The sequence below is a fragment of the Myotis yumanensis genome, unplaced genomic scaffold, assembly GCF_028538775.1.
Source record: "Myotis yumanensis isolate MYYU_CA2020_CCGP unplaced genomic scaffold, mMyoYum1.0.hap1 SCAF_10, whole genome shotgun sequence".
In the NCBI taxonomy this organism is placed as follows: domain Eukaryota; kingdom Metazoa; phylum Chordata; class Mammalia; order Chiroptera; family Vespertilionidae; genus Myotis; species Myotis yumanensis.
This window is the reverse complement of record NW_027223761.1, coordinates 52,378,195-52,402,203: the sequence shown is the minus strand read 5'-3', so window position 1 is coordinate 52,402,203 and position 24,009 is coordinate 52,378,195. Positions and strand designations below refer to the sequence as shown.

Here is a 24,009-nt window from a genome sequence, read left to right as displayed (position 1 = left end):
TTTTCTAAGTACCATAAAGCTTTCACTTTCCCATTATTGATAGAAGCATCAGTACAAGATTGTTCACTTTCTTCTTAACTTTGCAAGAAGTGTACATGAGGTGAAACTGACAGCCTTTTTGTCTGAGAAACAGGAGAGAGAGGTGAGATGATGGTACACTAGAGAATAAATGCCCCTCTAAAGAGGACCCTGCTCTAGCCAGTGGTTGCTATGCAACAAGTTTGAGAGTCATTATTGATAGAATGTCTGATTCCACATGAAGCCACAAATCCATATTTTAGGCGTTTTTTTCTAATTTTAAAAATAAGCAACTAATTCAAAAATGTGTAAACACAGTAGGTCAGATTAAACCTTCAGCTTGCTGATTTGCAGTCTCTGGAAGAGATCATGCTCTAGACTCAGAGATTTTGAGTCAGAATCTGTGTGTTAATCTTACCTTTACAACTTAAGAAACAGTAAAAACTTGGGCAAGCATTTCACTTCACTAATTTAAAAAGTTGCCGTAATAATGTCTTCATCGGGTTGATGATTTTTCTTAAGACTTTATATAAAAATTTTCAAGCACAAATAAAAGTTTGAAGACTTTTACTACAATGCACAAACTAGATTCCACTATGAACGTGTTACTACACTTGCTGTGCAGGTTACCTATCCATCGATCAATCAACCATCCATCTTTCTTTTGGATCAGTTTCAAAGCAGTCGCAGACATCAGTGGACCTCCTTCCAATGACTGCTTTGAGGAATAAATGGGATGATGCACAGAAAGCTTCAAGCACAATGTCTAGGACATGGATAAACATTAGAGTCATAATAGCCCCCTTCTCTATATCCATGTTTACTATCCATAGCTTGAATCTCATTGGATCCACTAAGAGTGTTTTTATACTCGGGAAAAGGGAGACAGTAACTCTTCATCAAAACCTTATTGACCTGCCGAAACTGGTTTGGCTCAGTGGATAGAGCGTCGGCCTGTGGACTGAAAGGTCCCAGGTTCGATTCCGGTCAAGGGCATGTACCTGGGTTGTGGGCACATCCCCAGTGGGAGATGTGCAGGAGGCAGCTGATCGATGTTTCTCTCTCATCGATGTTTCTAACTCTCTATCTCTCTCTCTTCCTCTCTGTAAAAAATCAATAAAAATATATATATATAAAAAAAAAACCTTATTGACCTCTATCTTCAAATTGTGTTCAGATTCAGACTTCTGACTCCTGCCAAAATAGAGTATTCCCATACCTTTCTAATTCTCCCTCTTAATTAAAAATAAAATTAGCCCGGCTCAGTGGTTGAGCATCGACCTATGAACCAGTAGGTCATGGTTCCATTCCTGGTCCGGTCACATGCCCAGGTTGTGGACTTGATCCCTGGTTGGGGGCATACAGGACGCAGCCGACCAATGATTCTCTCTCATCATTGATGTTTCTATCTCTCCCTATCTCTTTCTCTCTGAAATCAATAAAAATATATTTAAAAAACAAAAACAAATAATTTTTTTTAAAAAAAGAAGAAGAGCCTGCTCCTATACCAAAAGCATGGGGCAAGGGTGGGCTAATAGAACAGGGAAACTTTTGATAATAGTAGCCCCAACTCCAGCCAAACACCAAAGGGAAAAGCATCCCCTCACTCTTCCAATACTAGTACACTATACAGTAGCTAGAGTTCTGACCCCACCAGGGACAGCCTGGAGAGGCAGTTATGAGATGCCCCACCCCTTCCACTGGATGGTGTCAGTGGGCCAAACAGAGCTGGACTTGCACCCCCATCAGGCAGCAGAGAGGCAGAACTAGGTGGTGTGAAGGTATTCCTGGATAAGATTAACAACTGCATTAGTATATGGACTGAAGCAGATTGTCCTGTCTAATTTGGGTGACCCCAACCAACCCATGGAGGGTCTGAATAGGACAAAAAAGCATAGTAAGAAAAAAACATTCTCTTTCTCACTGTCTTTGAGCTGGGACATTCCTGACTTCAGACTTGGACTTGAACTGAAACTTCCCCCATCAGCTCCCTTGGGGCTCCAGCTTGCCACCTGTAGATCCTGGGACTTCTCAGCATCCATGGCTGCATGAGCCAATTCCTTGTAATAAAATCCCTTATATCTCCTATTGGTTCTGTTTCTCTGGAAAACCCTAACTCATGCAGTCCTACTAACTACAAGAAACTGAAGAAGCTGGATTCTGCCGAAAGCCTGAATGATATAGAGGTGGATTTTTCCCCCCAAGCTTCCCAATAGAGCTTGGCCTGACTGATACATTGATTTTAGCCTTGTGAAATTCCAAACAGATGACTTAGACAAGCAATCATATTTCTGACCTACAGGGCTCATTCAGTAGGCAACCAATCAATGTGTTTCTCTCACATTGATGTTTCTCTCTGTCTTTCCCTCTCTCTTCCACTCTCCCTAAAAATCAATGGAAAAATAGCCTCAGGTGAGGAGTAACAAAAAAAGCCAAAAATAACAAAAGGCACATTGATCAAACCTAAGGCTGGCAGAATACATTTCTTAAAACTACTTACACAGAGAATAGAACTAGATGCCTTCCATGATCCCTTACAATCTTATATTCCATAATTTTCTGGCATCTCCACAATCTCAGTGAACTGTTGACTCAAAATATGATCTTTTATCGTTTTATTGATGACCTCAAATCTGGATGTAAGGACCCAAATCCTATCCTTTGTGTCCAGCTGCTTCCAAACATCTCCACGTGGATGTGTCAACATTATCTGAAACTGAAACTTGTACAAATCACAAGCACCCTGGGCTTCACTACCTTTCCCCTTTTGTGATTTATTTAGATGATCTTACTCCCCTCCTCCTCCAATGCCTGGGTCCTTGTCTGGGCCTACTGTTTCTCTTTCCAACTTTCTTTTCATGTTGTCTTTTTTTCATTATCGCTGCCATCACCATTATTTAGGCTGTCACTTCCTGGGACCTGGATCATTTGGTCAACACCCTAACTGATTTTCTTGCCTCCCATCATAATTATTCTTGGTACCTCAAAGTCTCCCAATGAGTCCCTACTACCTACAGAGTAAATTTTAATTAACTCTAAGACCTTTCATGTCTGGCCTAGTCGATCTAGTTTCTTGCTCCCCAAGTTTTCTCTCTCTTTTTGGATACATCCATCCTACTGAGTGCTATTTGGTGCTCAATACAAAAACAGATGTTTTAAACGATGGTAAAATGGAAGTAAGGCTAGTTTAGGGAAATGTTTTGGAATTAAGAAATGGCTCTGCGTGGTATTTTGGCACTTATTTCAGTGAGGAATTCAGTACTTTCCTTGGTAGTGACATCTTTCTTGATGTGAAGATCTATCTTACTTTGGGAAGTGAAGTAAGTGAATTGCTGGTATCTCATATCCCAGTGAAAGTAAAAGCCATCTAAGTCTTGATTGGGTCACCTCTGAGCTGTGTTCTCTGCTTGTTTCTGCAGGGAGCCCCGCAAGGTGGTGCTGCACAAAGGCTCCACTGGCCTGGGCTTCAACATCGTGGGCGGGGAAGACGGAGAAGGTATTTTTGTGTCCTTCATTCTGGCCGGTGGACCAGCAGACCTGAGTGGAGAGCTCCAGAGAGGAGACCAGATCCTATCCGTGAGTATTTCTCCTTAATCTTCATTCCCGCCATTCAAGAAAAAAAAAAAATGACTTTCAGTTATGACTCCAAAAGCACATTAATTACAAAAGAAAAATGATGAGAGCATTATGGTTTCAGGCACATGTTACAGTTTAAATGGTGTTCAGGTGCTTGATGCTTGTTTCTTCCTTCAATACAGGTAAAGGGGCTAGTGTTTTTATTTAGATTTTCTTAGAATATGTGCATCCAATTGAACATTGAGAAACATGCCTCTTTAAGGTATATTATTTATATTTTTAAATGCTTTTTTTTTTTTACAAATCCAGGATTCTATTCTAAAAACTGCATCTTTATAATATGTATAGTTCTGTATACAACTATGTAAGAAAATGCATAACATAATGCTATCCACAATTTGGTGACATTGATAAGTGGTAGCAGCATCACCATTTCCCTAAATGCAAGAATTACCAACAAGTTATTGAGCACTCATTATTTACCAAGAATGTTATAAAAGTAATTTTTAATTCTCACAATTACCCTGAAAGGTATTGCCCTATGTTCAGATGATGAGAATAAGGTTCAGAGAGGTTAAATAACTTGTCAAACTTTATGTAACTTGACAGAGTCAAGGGTTTAAACATTCAGTTCTAATACCCATTACATCTTCCCTCTCTCCATTGCCACTTTCTTTAGTTCTTTTCTTCCTCTTCCCTTTCTTCCTCCTTTCTTCTCCACGTCCTTTCTTTTACTCAAATATGTAATGACTGTTTCTTTACACTACATTAAGCTATCTCCCTGGTACAAACTTTATGATAGGTTGTTAAATCCATTGTGAGTATTCATGGGGCTACACTGAAATGTTGGTACTCATGCAAATAATAATGGGGAATTGCATAAGGAGCCTACTTCTTATGACTGAGGTTATGGGTTCATAACTCAGTGAAGCACTTAGTATGGTTTTTTATCATGTACTTAGAAAAATTTGCTTTTGTTTTGTAGTTATAGCTTATCGCTAGAATTTTCCAAGCAACCTTATATTTGTTAGCCATTATTCCATCCCTTTCCCCCAAACACACATATGATTTACCTATATAACATAGTCAGCTGACCTGAGCAAAGTGTTCAGTGATCTTGCCTTATGTGTCATATGGTTCTCCCACACATGTGTGCCTTTGCTCAGTCATCAGCTAGCAGGAGTCTGGGAGGATTGAGTATGGAAGGAACAAGGAAAGGCCCAAACCTTGTTCTGTCATCTGAGAACTGAACATCACCCTTCAACTACTTCCCCATCTACTCCTTCTATACTTAAATGATATATAAGATATAATGGACTATTATATACACTATTAAACCTTACTGCCTATATTTATTTACATCTTTCTTTCTGTGCTAAGTGGAAAAAGCTCCCTGAAAGCAAATTCTCTGTCTTATATGATTTTGTATCCTTGACATTTAGCAAAGTGACTGGTGCTTAGCATTCTCTCAAAAAATGTTTATTGAATGAAAAAGTTTTGAATAAATATGATGATGCTTTAAAAAGTCACTGTAGCCTGAGAGATGGACTCTAAAATTCTATCTAGAACATACTAATGTATCCTCATCTTCCTGGCTCAAAACCTGTAGAATGAGAATCCACTTATCCTTTTATTACAATCAGCATTCACATCGTCATAAAGTGTTCCCAGATATAAAGCATTTTCACATGCATTAATTTGGAGGATTTTCAAAGAAATTCTAAGGATCAAGACAGGTTATTGTTACTCTTACTTTCCACGTCAGGAAAAGGGGACTCAGAAAGGCTACATGATTTGTTCAAAGCTCCGCAGCTACTGAATGTGATGTTGAACTCAAAATCAGGTCTTCTGACCCCAAATCAGTGTTTTTTTCTCCCCACAACACCATCTCTTTTCAAGACCCATCAATGGTCTCATTCAGCCCTTCGTAGTACACACTGCTCTGTGTACACACCACACTCAGGAGTGCACAGAACTAGAAAAAGCTAATATTTATGTGGTACTTTTGAGTCAGTGACTCTGATAACTAATTTAACTTTATAACAAACAGCCCTATGTCTTATTATGCTCTTTTTAATAATGAAGAAAACTGAGGCATAGAGATGACACTAGACTACTTAACTCTGTTTAAATGAGAAATCCCCTAAGCTGCAGGTTTTATTCATTTTAATCTCTATGCTGGTGGTAGACAAAAGGATGAGCTAATAATCTTCTTATGGCTCATTAAAGAAAACTCACAAGTAATTCTTCTTTCAAAAGTAGTTGTAGCCATTTAAATATTATTGCCAGGACCACATAGTAAATAAGGCAACCAATTGGAATTATATAGTCTTTTTAGAGATTACAGTTCACAGAACAAAACAATCTCTGAAGTTCAGATCTATTTTCTTATATGTACAACATTGGTAAGAAATAGTTCAATAATGAACCTGTTACCTGCTTTTTTAAATATATTATATTGATTTTTTACAGAGAGGAAGGGAGAGGGAAAGAGAGCTAGAAACATTGATGAGAAACATCGATCAGCTGCCTCCTGCACGCCCCCTACTGGGGATGTGCCCGCAACCAAGGTACATGCCCCCGACTGGAATCGAACCCAGGACCCTTCAGTCCACAGGCCGACACTCCATCCACTGAGCCAAACCAGTCAGGGCTGTTACCTGCTTTTTTGTAAGTGGAAAGGAAGAGGGGACATTTCTCCTTTTTAAATTTGTGACAATTATTTAAATTGTGGCTAGACAGTAGCTAGTTTCAAGGCTCGGTATTGGAATTTCATTGGTTAACACTCTGAGAAAAGAATAAACAGGTTTGAGAGCTCAAACATCACAATATGAAAACAAAACTGTCAGAATAGAGTGATTAACAATGAAATGTGAAGGAAGGATATTCTGCACCTACTGCTTACATTGGACATATCAGGATAAGATATGCCTTCCTGGAAAATACAAGAACAAAAACTATGAATAGTAATCAAGTTAAATAAAAATGCAAAACATATTACTAGGTCATATAAGGTTAATTGCAAACAAGTTATGCTAACAGTCATGTAGTATAGAGAAGAAAAATAGAATCCCCAGGGAAGAGAACTGGAAGGTAGGTCTCTACTCTCAATTAGTCTTTATGGAGAAGAGACTTCTATAATAGGCAATTACCTTTCTGATCAGGAGCATAATGTCCATACCTATTTTCCAGAAGTATTTTCCCACAAAAATTATAGAATCTTTCTAGTTCATTTATTTTACTAATGGCTTAACTATGTGCCAGGTTCTGTACCAGGTCTTAAAATCTCAAAGGTGAATGAGATAAATATCCTCAAAATGTCCACAGCCTAAAAGCCGAAATATCAATATAGCTAATATGTGCCTGAGTACAGATGAGATAGAGATAGAGATAGAGATAGAGATAGAGATATGATATAGATATAGATATAGATATAGATATAGATATAGATATAGGTAGATGTGGATATAGCATACTGAGGAAAGAGAGGAGACAAAACAGAATAGAATATGTCATATTTCTACTAACAACTCTGCATTAAGAATGTGCCGGATGCTTTTTAAAGAGTGTCAGGTAACCTTGCATAAGGAAGACCTCTTACGGTAGTTTGAGCCTTTGGGACAGGGCTTGGACTAGATCAGCATTTCCCAAAGTATGAAACAGCAGGATTGCATTAGGGTGCCATTAAGAGAAAGGGTACTCGGGTACCAAGTTTCTTCACTGAAAAACTTCTCAATTACATGTTACCAGTGTTCATTGGGAATCTCCTTAGAGGTAGATAAAGTATATGATTTCTCCCAAACAGATGTGACCACCAAACCCTCACTAAGGAGCACCTCACAGGACACCAGCAGTGGGAAATGTTTTATTTTTATAGCTCCCCTAAATGACTGTTTTCCTACAAGGTAGTCGGCATACTTGCCTCTCAAGAAAAGGCAATCAGCTTTCTACTCTGTGTTAAGATTATGGGTGCCACCTAGTGTTCATGTATTGTCAAAGAGGGAGGTTCTATACTCCCTCGTAGAGATTTATTCCCCCATTCTCCCTCCCACCAGAGCTAAGGAACTAAAGTAGCTAAGATGCTGAGAGATAAATAAATCATCACCGGAGGCTACTACATCCCATGCACGTATTGTGAGTGATCTTTTCTGTCTAAATTCTCCTTTGTGTATTCTGAGTCTCAGGGGTTTGTTGTAGAAAGCCTACTCCAATCATTGAACCTTTTTCTATCTAGAGGCATTCATGAAGGGGAATTTAGGGCATTCAGCATGCAGTCACGTTAACTGTTAACTAGTGCAGTTGTCTCCTCCGGCTTTCTTCCTGCAGAGGGAAAGATAGAAAAGCTTCTGTTATTATTTGTTTCAGTGCTTTGATAGGAAAAAAAAATGTGGAGCAGAGCACATAGAGGTAATACCCCTGTGAAGAGATTCTTCCCTGTCTCACCAAGCGATTTTAGTTTATTCAACCCTTGGGAATCCAAAAATGCCCACCCTGGCTGACCTTGCTGCTCCAAAGCTCCCTTTGGATGGACTGGAAGTATTTAACCTGATTGGGAATGTGTGTTGTCAGGAGGGAAATGCTACAGCTGTTTAGCTGAAGGAACAATAGGTAATTGTGAATTTTTAAATTGAAACTGGAATTATATTGTGGATTTAGAGAGTGTGACAATGCGTCCCAGCTGAACTGGGTGCTTGATTAATTCTCAGAGTACCTACTATCTTCATGTTTAGAGCCATGCAGAGGGAGAGATTTTATATTTGCCAGATCCTTTAAAATCTGTTTAATTTCAGACTTTTGAATCCTCCTTTTAAAAAGCATATCCAATCAATAGACAAAATAAGGGATGTTCTTTACAAGGACCTTATTAACCTATTCATATAAAACAAATCTGCAGACATTTACTGGACTTTGACTGGGTGCCAAAAACTACTGGGCACTGAGGACACAACATGAAAAAAAATAGTATATCCTTAGTGAGCAGGTAGCCTCAGGACAGGAGGTAAACACATCTACCAGGTATTCTCAATATAACGTGGAAAGTGCTGATGGGAACCATAATGTCACAAAAGAGAGGCTGTCCTTAGCCCAGCCTGGGAATGTGGGAAGGCTTCAGGAAGAGAAGATTCCCAAGAAAGAGGGCCCTGATGAAGTAAGAACAGTAGAGAATTAGGGGTAAAATACCTAATAAATGGTGTCCCAAAATTCACGCAAGAAGTAATTTTGATAGAAAACATAGGTTTATAATTAAAAATTGTAAATTTTTTATTTATTCATAAAGAATACAGTATAGGGGTATTTATGGAATAGGAAACTGGATTATCATGTCTCGATAGCGAGCACCATTAACTGTTATTGCCTGAGCAGCTGCATTTTTAAAGAATGGTCCGATGATGCCTCCAGCCCCAAATCCACACCAAACAGTGACACGTTGTGGATGCATTTGTTTCTCAACAATCACTCGTGGATTTTCTGAACCCCAAATGAGACAATTTTGTCGATTAACCAAGCCATAAAGATGAAAATGAGCCTCATCGCTGAAGATGATTTTGTTCGAAAAATCAGCATCCACTTGTTGTTCCATAATCCATTCAACAAACTCTATTCGTTGTGTGTGGTCAGTAGCCTTCAGTCTTGAGTCAATTGAACTTTGTAAGCATGAAGATGCAAATCTTTCGTGAGAATACTCTGTAGAGAGCTTCTCGAAATGTCCAATTCTTGACCACGGTGCCGAATTGATGTCCCTGGACTCTCAGCAACACTCTCACGAACTGCTTGGATGTTTTGTGTTGAACGACTTGTTGAAGGACGGCCAGAGTGTTTAAGATCACTAATTGATCCAGTCTCCCTAAATTTTTTAATTAATCTCTTCACAGTTGATGAAGTTAAATCACTATTCTGACCATATTTTGCACGAAAATTGCAAACTGTAGCTGCCAAACCTTCATTATTTTTAAAATATTTCTCAACCATGAAAATGCATTGTTCTTTTGTGTAGCGCTCCATTTTTAATAACCTTGAACTATCAGCTGTCGTGCTATCTTTTTTTTTCGTTGGCAACACTTTACGGCACAAATGGCGTAAAATTCAAATCTTGCATGAATTTTGGGACACCCTTTATCTCTTGAGTATGAGCTTAACACTAAGTATTGTGCAGGATACCACTATCATTTTATTGAATCCTAACAACTTTGTCAAGTTGGAGGCTCAGAGAAAGTCAATAATTTTCCCAAGATCACACACATAATCAACAATGACAGTGGTATTTGAACCACTATTGTTTCTGATTTTAAAACTATTCTTTTCTGCAATTCCAGCCTTAAGAAAGAGAATTGAATTTAGCAGTCTGCTTATATCTGAAACTATCTGCATTCTAAGTTCAAACAGTGAGAAAAACATAAATGCCTGAAATAATAGAGCATTTACAAGGGGACATATGAGCCACCACAGGAAGCCATGGTACGCATAGACACTAAAACTGAGGTGATTTAGAAGCAGCATCTAGAACCACTGATGTTTCTCTTAAGGGCAAGGTCTGTGTCTCATCCATCTCTGCATCCCATTAATTAGCATAGAACCCAGCAACTAAACAAATGTTGAATTAATGAATGATGAATGAATGGATGAATGAGACATCCTTGCCCATTTCTCTGAAGACCCCTGAGAATTGTAGGGCTTCTGTCAGTTGTATTCATCTAGGCTCTTGGCCCTAAGGGTCCTTCTAAAGATTCAGAATATCATAAAGTTCTTACCTCTCTGACCAACGGAATGTATCTTCCAAGTCAGACAGATTCTTTCCTACTGACTACTGGTAATTTCAATGAATCAGGAAAATGTCAAATAAGTATACTATATGCTAAATGCTAAATACATGATGTTTGTTTAAAATCTGTTTATATTATATACTCTCCTCCCAGAAAGGTGTTCAGGTGATTGAGTTCCTACACAAGCCTCAAAGGCTAACACTTGATCCAAGCCTTCTCCACACAAACACTGAAAATGAGTGATCACAGCTGACCCCTGATAAAGAGGCAACCTGGCAGAAAGAGCTCACGTTGTAAAGAAGGAGTAATCCTCAACCAAAAGTGGACTGACTTTTAGTTCCAATCTGGTTTTGCCTCAGACTAACTTACTTTGCTAACAACCCTTACATTCGCATCACCATTTCTATGTACAAAGTCCCTGTCTATGGACATGGTCTCATTTGGTCCTCACAGCAACCCATCAGGACAGCAAGGAAAATGATCACTTGGCTGTTTATACAGTAAGATGCAAAAAGAGCAATGATTTTCTAACTCAGAGCCACTTAGACTCCAGGCATAGGCCTCCTGTCCCAACCAGCCGCCTTATCTATAATGCTCACTACTTTAGGGGAGTGCCTGATGGGAGCCTGGACAGTGAATTCTCATGCATGAGTTCTGGACTCCAGACCACAGATATCAGCTGTGGGTGACTTCACCGGGAAAGGAATTTATTGGAGAAATAACAGCTAGCTCACTGGATCTTCAGAGAGGCTGGGAAAGCAGGCTCAGAGCCAGGAGGAAATTCTGCGGAAGGACAGTCTGTTAAGGACGCTGCTCCTGAGGCCATCACTGTTAGCCACTTATGGTCAGGTCACACCTGCTGGAGGGGCTGTGAAAAAATCTCTCTCCACACACCTCATACCTTAGTGTGGGAATTCCAAGTTCCTGGCAGGAACCTCTGCTGGGCCTGCCCATGCTATGGGTACCGAGGGATGGGGAAAAGGAATATCTGCTTTCCCTCCCCACAGCTTCTCTAATGGGGCATAAGGATGTGCCTCCTTCCTATCTTGGATTGGCCTCCAATACAAAGGATATTTGGACAGTGAGCAGTAAATGATAAATGTCTATTAGAGATTATGTGGCTCATTGAGTTCTACTTGAGGAATATTTTAGATCTAAAATCTTGAGACTCATAATTGGTTCTTAAACAATAGAAATTATTTGTGGGGAGTAGCCTCCACTGGGAGGGGCATGGGCCTACATCTGGTTATCGGGCAGTGCCTTCCCTAACACTGCTTACTCCAGGATGCCAACAAGAGATTCAGGCAAAGACGAGGCATCACATTTTCCAATGTCTATGGACCATGTCTAATGCTGATGATTTTCTGTTTTAAGCACTTTGGGCCCCAAAATAATTAAAAATGTCTTTCTAAGGTAAAGGGATTTTCAAACCAGTGTACCTTGTCTTGAAAAGTCTGTGCGGGTCTATTAAACAGCTATAGAAGCTCTCTAACAAATGAGTAAATGGATCATTGGTTCTTTTCCGGTGAATCTACATTTTGGCCTTTAAAAGGGATGAGGAACAGGTCAAACGAGGCATGGTCGCCAACCTATTGTTTTTAGTTTTGTTGGGAAATAGAAATATATAGAAAATTATAGATAAAATATATAAGAAAAATATATAGAGAAAAATATAGAAAATATATTATCCTACTCTGGATGTGACACTGCACCAGGGATTAGAAATATAGCAGCAAAGACAATAGATGCCATCCTTACCCTCACAGACTTTGCAAATTTAAGTTCTGAGTGTGCACAGGTATTGGGGAGCACAAACAGGGTGACCTGACCCAAACCAGGGGACCAGAAAGACATTTCTGCAGACGTGATATCTTACCTTTGGCTGAAAAGATGTATAAAGGCCTGGCCAGGGGTCAGGGCAAGGGAGGAAAAGAGAAGCAGGAAATCAGCATGTCTGGTGACCCAGAAAGCAGGGGAGCACCCCGTGTGAAGGGTGATGAGGAGACAGAGTGAGAGGGAATTTGGGGAGAGGTGAGATTCCCCAGGAAGGAGGCACATACACTTTCTAAGGCCTTGAAAGTGAATGGGGATGGAAGGGCAGCAGGAACTTGTGGAAAGGTTTTAAGCAGAGTAGAGGTTGTAGTCACCAATTCCAACCAGGTGGGGGCAGTGCTTCCCCACACTCACAACCAACAAGCAATTTTCCAACATCAGCTGGATCTCCTACAATGTAACTCAATTCTTACACTGTTTACCGGGAGATAGCATTGGGTCCTGCAGGTTAAGGGCTCAGTCCTACGAGACTGCCTACTCCTCACCCCTACACCACTTCAGATGCCAGTGTCATGTCCCCATTATCACCTGTGCTTCTGATCTACTGGTTACCCCTCAGAGCAGCCCCGTCCTTGGGTTCACAGAATTCAGAGAAATATCTTGCATATTAGATCACTGGTTTATTATAAAAGGCTATAACTCAGGAATAGCCAGATGGAAAAGATGCCTAGGGCAAGGTATAGGAAAGGGCACAAAGCTACTGTGCCCGTGTCTTCTTCAGGCACACCAGTTTACCCAGGAACTCTTCAAACCCTGTCCTTTGGTATCTGTTTTTTAATTGGCTGTTTTTTAAAATTTATCTTTATTGTTGAAAGTATTACAGATGCCCCTCTTTTTTCCCATTGGCCCCCTCCACCCTGCCCCCACACCACCACCCCTAACCAGGCCTTCACCACATTATTGTCTGTGTCTATGGGCTATGCATATCTATATATATAAAACCCTAATAGGCAAATAGACCGAACAGTGGAACAACCCAACAACCCAACAACTGGACACTATGGTGTGCTCTGACCACCAGGGGGCACACGCGGAACATGGTAGGCATCAGCAGCAGGTGGCAGAGCACGGAACATGGTGGGCATCGGCCTCAGGGGGATGGTGGAGCAGGTGAGCAGGGATGCCAGTCCAAGGTGGGGCGCCGGTCGCTGTCATTGAGGTGAGCCTCTGGTGGTTACTGAAAATTCTTTGCTCCTGTGCGCCGCAGTCCCGCCCAGCACTCACACCCACTGCCGGCCCCGGAGCTGCCACTCACACCCACTGTTGGCGCCCAGCCCCAACTGCTTGGCGCCATCAGTGGGTGCCAATGGTGGCTGCCAGCCCCAATCACCCCTCAGGCTTCTCCACCTCCCCTTGCTCCTGAGAGGTGATCGGGGCTGGCAACTGCCTCTCACACCCACTGCCCATGCCAGAGCCGCCGCTCGCAGCCACTGCTGGCACCAGCCCAACTCACACTCGCAGGCAGTGCTGGAGCCACCGCTTGCACCCGCTGCCAGCACCCGGTGCCAGTCCAAATCACTCGGCACTGTCAGCAGATGCAATCAGCAACTGCCAGCCCCGATCACCCCTGAGGGCTTCTCTACCTCCCCCTGCTCCTGAGGGGTGATCGGGGCAGCAGCAGCCGTTCATACCCGCTAATGCATTGGCCCACTCAAACCCCCTACTGGCACTGGCCCCAATCGCTCCGTGCCATCAACATCAGCCTGTGGGAGTGGCAGTGGCAGGAGCAAGGCTGCCAGCAGATGGGAACAAGGGCCATGGCGGGAGAGGCCGGGTGGGGGTGCAGAGGATGGGCCGAGACCCACCTCTCTGCCCACCACAGCCTCGAGGCCACAGTTTCTTTTAAGGTGCACAAATTTGTGCACTGGGCTTCTAGTATGCATATAAATTCTTTGGTAAATCTCTTCCCATGCCACCCACCTTCCCTCTGAGATTTGTCAGTCCATTCCATGCTTCTGTGTCTCTGGGTCTATTTTGTTCATCAAATTCCACATGTCCTCTGGGGTTTTATGGAGGCTTCATTACACAGACATCACTGATTAAATCATTGGCCATAGGTGATTGGTTCCATCTCCAGCCCCTATTCTCTCCCAGGAGGTCTGAGGATTGGCACTAAAAGTTGCAACCCTCCAAACACATGGTTGGTTCTCCTGGCAACCAGCCCCATCCTTAGATACAGTCCAAAAGTTACATCATTAACCTAACTAAAGACACCTTTGTCACTCTCATCACTTAGGAAATTTCAAGGGTTTAGGAATCCTGTGCCAGAAACTGAATGAGGACTAAATATTTATTTCTTATTTTAAATCATAACATCACACAGGAATAGCATGATCAGAGCTGACAGACCTGGTGAACTTGACTTGGAAATTGAAAAAAACACTAACTGTGAAATTAGACAGACCTAGGGTCCAGTCCTAACTTCACCTTTTTCTAACTGTGTGGTCATGGTCAAGTTTTGTAAAATGTTCTGAGTCTCAGAATTTTACCCTGGGAGATAACAGAAACCAGACTATGTGAAGTATATACCACACAGGATGTGCACAATATATATCTCACACTAAATTCAAAACCATTTTGTTCAGAACTGACCACAAGGGGCTTGCTGCATTAATCTCGTGGGGCTTACGTAGGTAATTCGAAGTCCATGAAAGATTCCCAAAAAAATTTATAATGGTTGTATTTTGAAGTCAATTAAGAATTGTCATTTGCATAGAACAGTAGTCTAGTCCCAATTACAAGCAAACTGACTTTGATTATGCTAAGAGTTTCCGCCACTATGTCCATACCACGTCCTTCCTTCCCAGCTGGCCCTGCCTAATTAGGTTTTCCTCATCGTAATTTTCTATGTCAAAAGGCTCTAAAGACAGAAGAGAGAGAATTCTGTTTATATTTCTGCTTATGAAATGCACTTATGAATGGCCTTCTAAGGATCTAGCATTATACAGAACACACACATGCACAATACATACACGCACATACTAGTATATGCACACATCCTTACTTCACACTTTTCATGAAGAAAAGTTAAGTTACATAATGCATCCAAAGTAATCAAATTAAATGGAAACATGGCTATTTAGCTGTCCTTTTCTTATACATTTTTCTAGTTATGTGCAGGCACTGTGGTATATGAATCTCGTATAATAAGTGAACCTAGTACAATAAATAGCTCAGTGCGACTGAGGTTATTTCCTGGGAATCCACAAGATGGCAATAAAGGGTTTTGCACAGAACTATATGTATATACCAGTGGTGTCTGGTTGCAGGCTGAGCTTTTATGCTATTATTAAAACTGTTTGTTGTCATAATGCTAGACTTTCAAAACATAATTCAAGGAATGAAAAGTGAATTCAATTCTGAAAGTAAGAATTTGTGGCTTTGTTGCTTTACCTAACAAAGCACGTAGAACCAACCAGAAGACCTAAGAGCCAAGATTGCTTTAGAAAGCTCAAAGTGAAAAATGTTGCTCCTCTCTGAACATAGACTGATGAGATCATTCTCCTGCTTGAGAGAACGAAAGAGAGGGGTCAGTGAAGGACCCATAGTTAATCTTTCATATAACTCAATTGCTTGGGATTTCTTTATGTTCAAAGTCTACCCTGAAGGGAAACTTTCCTGCTGGACCCTGTTAGAAATGATGCTGTGATCCAAACATGTATTGCCAATATCTCTCATATTTCCTGGGCACCACACGCTGCATTAAACTATCGCTATTTTATCCCTGTATTTTTATTATTCTACTGGCGTATTTATAATAGTAATAGTCCTCATAAATAGTAAAGTCCTTTGGGCACTCATCATCCATGCTGCCCAATTTCTCTGTTTCCCTCGCTCCTGACCTCTCTTCTCTAATCCCTTACTACCTTCAAATTCATCGGCATTTTTTATTTAAAAAAAAAAAGAGTACAACTATCATTTTTGCTTACTTGTAAAAGACTCTCCTTTCACATCTGATGGCTTGTCTTTGTATTTTCTGAACTTAGTTTCTTCACTGAGAAAAATTCTGATACATATTATTAAGATAATATGTCTTTTAATTCCCTTTCTAAAATCTACTTATATCTTCTGTTAGGAAATAAGATATCTTACTCTGTTCATTTATCACCCATCCCTGTCAACAACAAACTTTATAGGAGTTTTCAGTGCTTCAGTGCCCGTGTTATTTTGCTATAAAGATGTAGTGATAACCACGCTGGGTATATGCCCTCAAGATGCTTGTAAGGCCCCTGTAGCAAGGGAGTTCCATGGAAGAGACAAAACCTGACCTGATGGTCTGGGGGAGACTGATGCTCTCCTTAGGAATGGGAAGACTCTCCAAGACCCGCCCACTTCTCAAGTCTAAGGTAAACCATCTTTTCTTCAGACCACAAATGAGGAGCATGAAGTCCGGTAGAGAGGAGGGATAGGAGGATGCTCAGGAATCCTGAACAGTCCAAGCCAACAGATGTGAGCTACACGAGACCAATCAGGCCTCTGACTCACAGGCTGGGGAGTTTGAGCTCAAGACTCGGTTAGGAAAAGTTCCCGAGCACAGCCACTCAGTGCGCCTGGGGACATTCCTGGCCCCTCACTCCTCTGTGAAGGAGTAAAACTTACATCTCCAAGTCCTTTCCAGCTGCAACATGCTGGCAGTGTACCGGGGTAGGCAAAAGTGGGTTTACTTCTGAGAGTAATTTAAACATGAGAGTAATTTAAACATGAGAGTACTCAAACTATTTGTGAGCACATGAAATAGTTTATTCTTGTATTATTGTTTATTAATTATTATATTACTTCTTATTATTATCAACCTACTTGTTTCCACCTCTGTATGTGTTTGAGAGAATCTCGGGAGATAAAAAGGAGACCTTGAAAGTTTTTTGAACAATCACTTTATAATTAATAATTAAAATGTTTCCCTTTAAATAATGAGTTTAAGAAATAAAAATTGAAGACATGCATTGTCTCAGTCCATTGGTTATAATTTAACCATCAGGCTAAAGTCTAAATTCCCCAAAATAGCTTTTTTTTTAAGTTCCAGCCTTATCTTTAACCCTTCCCTCCTTTCTCTGTTATCTAACCACATTTAACGGTGTATCCTCTCCTTCAAACACTCTCCCCAGCCCACCTTCTCCTGAACAACTCTTCTATTCATTCTTCAGATCTCACATCGCTTGTTACACTCCCAATGCCTGCTCTCATAAATCCTACTCCAGCCTGGCTGGCATGGCTCAGTGGTTGAGCATTGACCTATGAATCAGTAGGTCACCAGTTTGATTCCTGGTCAGGGGACATGCCTGGGTTGCAGGCTCGATCTCCAGTAGGGGGTGTGCAAGAGGCAGCCAATTAATGATTCTCTGTCATCATTGATGTTTCTATCTCTCTCTCTCCTTCTTCCTTCCTCTCTGAAATCAATAAAAACATATTTTTTAAAAAATACTACTTTACCTTCCCAAAGCACACAAAACTGCCTCCTGATTAGCGTTTCTTCATGCACTCATATACCCAGTACTTTCCCTATCACAACTTTTACACGCTCATTTGTAATAATATAATTAATAACCCATTTTCTCCATGAGATCATAATCCAGGGCACTATCTCTCTGTTGGCCTGACGCAATATGCTATACATATTTCATCAATAAATAAATAAATTTGGATTATTATTTTAAGTCAGTAGATTCTTTGTAAAGACCTAACAAAATACCGTACAGCCAGTAATGCACAGCATTGAATATCTCTACTGTGCAGGGCATGAAGGTAGGGCTGTCCTTATACGTTGACCTTGAAGGGTTACCAACTGACAGGAATGTTTATAGCCCAACAATATCTGAAGAATGTTTATAAGTCTGCTCAGCATCCCTTAACTAAAAAGTTTTTTTTTAAGTAGTTATAGCTTCTGTATAACAACCACTAGAGGGCAATGAAAGCAAACTTTGAACATCTTTTAAAGGAAAAATAGAATTAAAAAAATTTTTTTCTGATTAAAATCTGAATAGATGATCTTATGTTTGGGATAGTTTTAGGACCCATAGGCTGTAGTTTCTGTGATTATGGGCTTAGTAGTTATAATTACCTTTCTAATGTGGTATTAAAACCTAGATTATCTGTGATAACACCACCTTACATTTTGTGCTTTATCTTATTTGAATCTCCCACAAAACTATCAGGGAATCTATTCTTGTCCCATTTTGCAATAAAAACACTGAGGTTCAGAGGTGTGAAAACAGTAAGTAGCTGTAAGAAGGCAAACTACTGGCACAAATCCTACAATTGCTTATTGACCGCTTACATTTTCCGGGCACCCACAGGTTCTTGCTAAAGCAGAGAGCTGAGAAAATACAGTTCCCACAATTGATTGCATCAGTTTGGAATGGAGATATATGGCAGCAGCTCCTTAGAAGAAGGTCTTTTGGTTTTAAATGACTACACGGTAGCCATCTGACGATCCTGCCAAAATACCTCCCTAGACTCTATTTACAGAAATGTACCTAGGACAGATATTCTTCTGGACCCCACACTGGTTTAGACACTTCTTAGGACTATATGTTTCATTGTAGTTGCTGCATTTTTATAAAGGAATCAAGAAGCAACAGATTGGGATTAGTGCATGTGGTATATTAGAGAGTGAGAGGGGAATGGGTTGTCCTGAAGACGGGAAGTCAAGGGAGATGGAGTTAGAAATAGTGATGCTTAAACATGTTAGCTCTGGAGTCAGGAAGAGTGGGTCTGACTTGGCATACACACTAAAAGTAAACAACTAATACTCCCAGGAATCTGGGTTGGCCTATTTGTATGTAAAATATGGAAACCAATACGTGTTTGTAAAATGGTCACTCTAAGGTTCACTTACTAGAGAAGAACCCGCTGATAGCCACAGTGAGCGGACGAGAGAAGTCTTTTCTGGAGACCCTGGTGAGGTGGGCGAGGTGGGTGTGGCCTTGCACAGCTGCACAGGCCAGGTGCGGGGGAGCTAAAACCCTCAGTGGCTTCTTCCCTTTGCCCTCAGTAAGTTGGCCTCCAATCTCTCCCACCACCTGTTGGGTGAGCCATCATGAGCTGGGCAGTCCTGCAGGCCAGCTGGAGTGTGGGTGCTGCAGGAGCGGGTTTCCTTTGCTTGGGATGGTTCTGTGTCCCCTACAGATGGCAGGCCTCTCTAGGGCTCAACTGGCCCTTCACCCCTATCTCCAGGATGGCATCTGTCAAGTGTGAATTTATGACAAATTTCACTTCTGAGGAGGTCATTCACCACAATAACTTCTCCATTATAGGAACTGAATCAGTTAGCATGGCCTGGGCTACCACCATTTTACTAAAATGCTTGAGGGATGAACATGCCTCTGTGGATATTGATGACGCAAATGGAAGGGTGGCACAGTAGATTTTAAATGTGACAGTCCTTTCATGAAAATGCCAAATACTGTTGCCAGCAAAAATGACCTTGTTACTGAAAACACCAGTTTAGTGATTATTGCAGCAAGTGAGTGCTAGGAAAAAGTAGAAACACTTACACTTTAATTTAATACAGTGAAACCTGGCCATGTTTAAAGTAACCATTTCCAATATTACCCAATAGAGTGTGTGCTACAAACTGATTATTGTTTCCAATCGGGTGGACATCTGAGCTTATATAGCCTAAAAATTGAGTAAATTTCCTTAAAAGTGTGTTACTGAAAGTGGCTGACTGCATGTTTTCATTTTTTTATTACTATTATAATTTTTTAAGTTTTTTTATTGATTGATTTGAGAGAGAGAGAGAGAGAGAGAGAGAGATGTCAATTTATTTTTGCACTTATTTATGCGTTCATTCTTGTATGTGCCCTGACCGGAGATGGAACCTGCAATATTAGCATATTGGGACGACACTCTAACCAACTGAGCTACCTGGCAAGGGCTGTTTTCATTTCTTGACTGAACCACTCTGAAAGCTGTCATGGGTGGATCCTTGGAGAGCATGGAGACTCAAGTTTCCATGTTAGCATTGCTGGTTGAAAGAACTGAACTCAGATCATATGAACTGAAAAAGATCCTGAGCAGTGGAAAAAAATATCTACAAAGAGGTGATCTAGTGCCTATGAGATTATTAAAATGATAGGCAATACATCTTGGACCATTGGCCTATCTGTAGTTGATTCAGTGCAAAATCTTAGAAGTAGACATTGAGTTTTGACCTTAAGTAAGGGCCTCCTTGGAGTATCCCTTATATTCTGGGAGAATGGTATTACAGACCTCATAAAGCTAAAGCTGAACCCTGAAAAGGAGGCCCATTTGAAAAACAGTGCAGAAACACTGGGAAATTCAGAAAAAGCTCATGCTTTAACATTGTTTGAAGCTACCATTCTAAAGTTATTAAAGAAGATATTGTAGATATAGAATGGTCTATGTCAGTGATGGCGAACCTTTTGAGCTTGGCGTGTCAGCATTTTGAAAAACCCTAACTTAACTCTGGTGCCGTGTCACATATAGAAATTTTTTGATGTTTGCAACCATAGTAAAACAAAGACTTATATTTTTGATATTTATTTTATATATTTAAATGCCATTTAACAAAGAAAAATCAACCAAAAATATGAGTTCGCATGTCACTTCTGACACGCGTGTCATAGATTCGCCATCACTGGTCTATGTTAAGCTTTTGAATATACTTGAAACCCTCAAAGTTGGAAATAGGGAAGTGGGTAGAGTGATTCCCCTATATATTTAGCCCTCATCGTTTTTTTTTAACATCCAGATGTTGGATGACACTTATTTTTTACAATTCCTAAGAGATTGTGTCAAAGGAGGTATTTTTGGTACTTCTAATGTACAATACTTGTCTCCTCTAAATATGTAGTTGCCATTTGGTCTAAAAGGATGTATGATGTAGGTGTTTATTGTGTTATAAGAAGTCTTATTCTAAGCTGAAAAATAAAGGAAGTAATTCTAATTCTTTTAAGTACATACTAATTATTTTGTTCTGGCTAAATTATACCTATGTTCATTTATATACTATTAAAAAAAAAGTTGTCTGCCCTGGTTGGGTGCCTCAGTTGATTGGAGCATTGTCCCATACACCAAAAAGTTGCAGGTTCAATTTCCGGTCAGTCAGAGCACATACCTCGGTTGCAGGCTTCATCCCTGGTCTGGTGTGTATGGGGGTCAACCAATCGGTGTTTCTCTCTTCCCCCTCTTCCTCTCTCTCTCAAATCAATAAAAATGTATCCTTTGGTGAAGATTTTTTTTAAGTTGTACCTACCTCCACAATGTAAAGATAAAATTATATACACAGGGAGTGAGGTTAGGGGGAGGGAGAGTGGGTCTGGATCCTGACTCTGGATTTATCATAATGAACTTGGGAATTTTACTTTGTGCCTCCATTTCCTGGTGACTTTGGTCTATTTATAGAGCTGTTGTGGGAAATAATCAATATAAGGCATGTATGTGTGCTGAAACACTTGGCATGTGAAGGATTTAATAAATGCTGTTTGTTTCTGTTATGTTATTAAAGAATTTGTTTTTGCTATGTTGTTAAGGCTTTTGGAAGACTTGTTTTGTGTTGACCCAGAAAACGTATCAGAACCCTAAGGGGCACCAGCTAAAAGCAAGAGTTAATGAATCTGACAGTTTTGTTTTCAGATTCTGTTATAACGCCTAAGTAATCTTGAGCAAGGCACTCAGCCCCACTGAATCTCCATGTTCTTGTGTTAAGCATTTACTGTGAGTCTTCACTGTGCTGAGTCCAATGGATAGAGAGGTAGGGTCTCATTTCACTCCATTGTAGTTGGTGAAGCAGGGGCCAGCTGACCAACTGCAGGGATTTAGGGTCTTAGGAGAATGTAGTCCTACAAAGGATGGAACTTCTTATTAAATATCAAAGGATCCTATCAAGAGTATTTCTTTCTACTCTTAAAGATATTAGAGATAAAATGTTTTCACATGGTGTGTCAGAAACGGGTCCTCAAGTGGTCATTTGTTCAAAATTATTTCCCTTGGAATAGCATTTAGCCTTTAAGGGTGACTGGTTCCTTTATTTCCCAAGAAGTAAAGAGAAGGAAAAATGGTGGCCTTGGAGCCAGAGGTTTGAACTTTGCTTTACTGCTAACTCACCGTGAGACCTTTGGACAAGTACTTAACCTCCCTGAACTGAGTCTTCTCATCTCAGGGCCGACTTCTACCTCAAAGGATTGTTGTTATGGGGCTTAAATGTGCCAGTGTATATAGAACCCCCAGCATGGTACCTGCCACAGAGTGGGTGGTCAGTGGTCTTGCCTTCTTTAGGTGGTGCCACCAGGAGGCACGATGCTCACAGCCCTGTGAGCCAGCCTCAGACTCCTAGAACATTAGACATTGGCCTCTTTTATCATGATTGCCCCCTCTCCTCAACCCAATGCCGGGGCTCCCTCCAGGTGAAAGCTGACTTCTGATACATTCCCCACACTTTTGGCCTAGGAACTCCCCTTCCTCACACTCTGTGTGTACTTAGAATTCCAGTGTCCTCATGCTCTTTTGCTGTCCTCAATGAAAACCTGTTTCTTGATAAATCAGATGCAGCAGTTCACATTGAGGTTGAATGTCAGGAAAAAGGCAATGTATTATCCCAACTACATCAAGATTTTAATATGTAACAAGCTTAAAGCCAAAGCAGTAAATCTCAAATGGCAGAATTATGGGATTTCCGACCACCTTTATAAGGAAAGACTTTCAGAAACATAGTAAAGTCTTTTATAGCATATGTTTTTACAGTTTATGAGGCTGTGATCTCCCTTATGGCAAAGCCAAGTTTTGTTTTTATTGATTCTGGTACATGGCACAGCCTCTGGCACATGGTAGGCATTCCATAAATGTAGACAAAATGGTCTTGAGGCCATGTCAGATGGGCAGACTTATTTCTTAGCCCACACATTACTGTTAAACACAAACACAAAACATTTACAAAGCACCGAAGAGTAGGGAGTTGGAAGAAATAGAAGCACTTTTCTTCAGTTTTGAGGATAGTGGAAGTTGATGCCCTTTACTTACTAGGAAGAATTTCATAGAAGAAAGGGAATTTGAATGGGGCTTTCCAAGGCCAAGGTGACCACGTGACATGTGGCTATCAACAAGATAGAGGGTTCCAGCCTAGCAGACAGCACCGATATAAGGTCAGAAGCTACTAGACAAGGGTTCTAATGACACTAGAAGTACTTGTCTGAATAGCTGGTTTTGAAAAGTTAAAACCTATGCCCCAGCGTACATTTTTTCTGCTCCGTTTTAGTTTCCTTTGAACATTTGAAACACTTCTTCTCCCACATATCCTCACACTTCTCCTACACACTCCCAATCCCCCTTCTTTCCCACGTATATAGCCAAAAAAAAGTCTCTCTTTGTACTAATTTCCTCTAATCTTTCGCTCAGTAATGTGAAACAGTCAGAACAAGTTTCAGCTCATTAGTTGGCACTCTTAAAGCCTTTCTCTTAAAATAGTTGAAGATTTGCTCTTTTCCTTAATAGCCAACAATACATACGGATTTCATATCCCTTACCCCATTGCCTAAGGCTGAAATTTTCACAATATCAAACTCAAATTTGAGCCTTCTAAAACTACTCTGGCAAAAGAACCAAGCAGATTTATTTTGCAGTTTTTCTCTTAATCTAAAAGCAAATAAAATGAATTTTACTTATTAAATGTTTTTTAACCAGGAAATTGCCCCCCCCCCCAAAAAAAATCTGTAAATTTCACATGACATTCACATTCAAAAGTACAAAATTGAAGCTTTTCGTTATATCAGTAGTAGTATTAGGTTGAACCATATGCATTTGACACTTTTGTAGGTCAAGATTAATACTGGCAATTTTGTATCATTCAAACTAACTTGGATTC

General features: G+C 40.5%; 1 protein-coding gene and 1 pseudogene across 21 annotated transcripts in view; both read left to right on the top strand.

Annotated features, from left to right (window-relative positions):
* Positions 1 to 24,009, top strand: part of DLG2 (discs large MAGUK scaffold protein 2) — a 1,989,136-nt gene that overhangs the window by 1,637,774 nt on the left and 327,353 nt on the right. For all 21 annotated transcript variants that reach the window (XM_070425737.1, XM_070425735.1, XM_070425736.1 and 18 more), the window contains one exon: positions 3,438 to 3,594. In XM_070425737.1, the coding sequence (XP_070281838.1) occupies positions 3,438 to 3,594 (157 nt within the window). The remainder of the gene's footprint in view (positions 1 to 3,437; positions 3,595 to 24,009) is intronic.
* On the top strand, positions 19,225 to 19,830 carry LOC139017624 (L-lactate dehydrogenase A-like 6B; annotated as a pseudogene).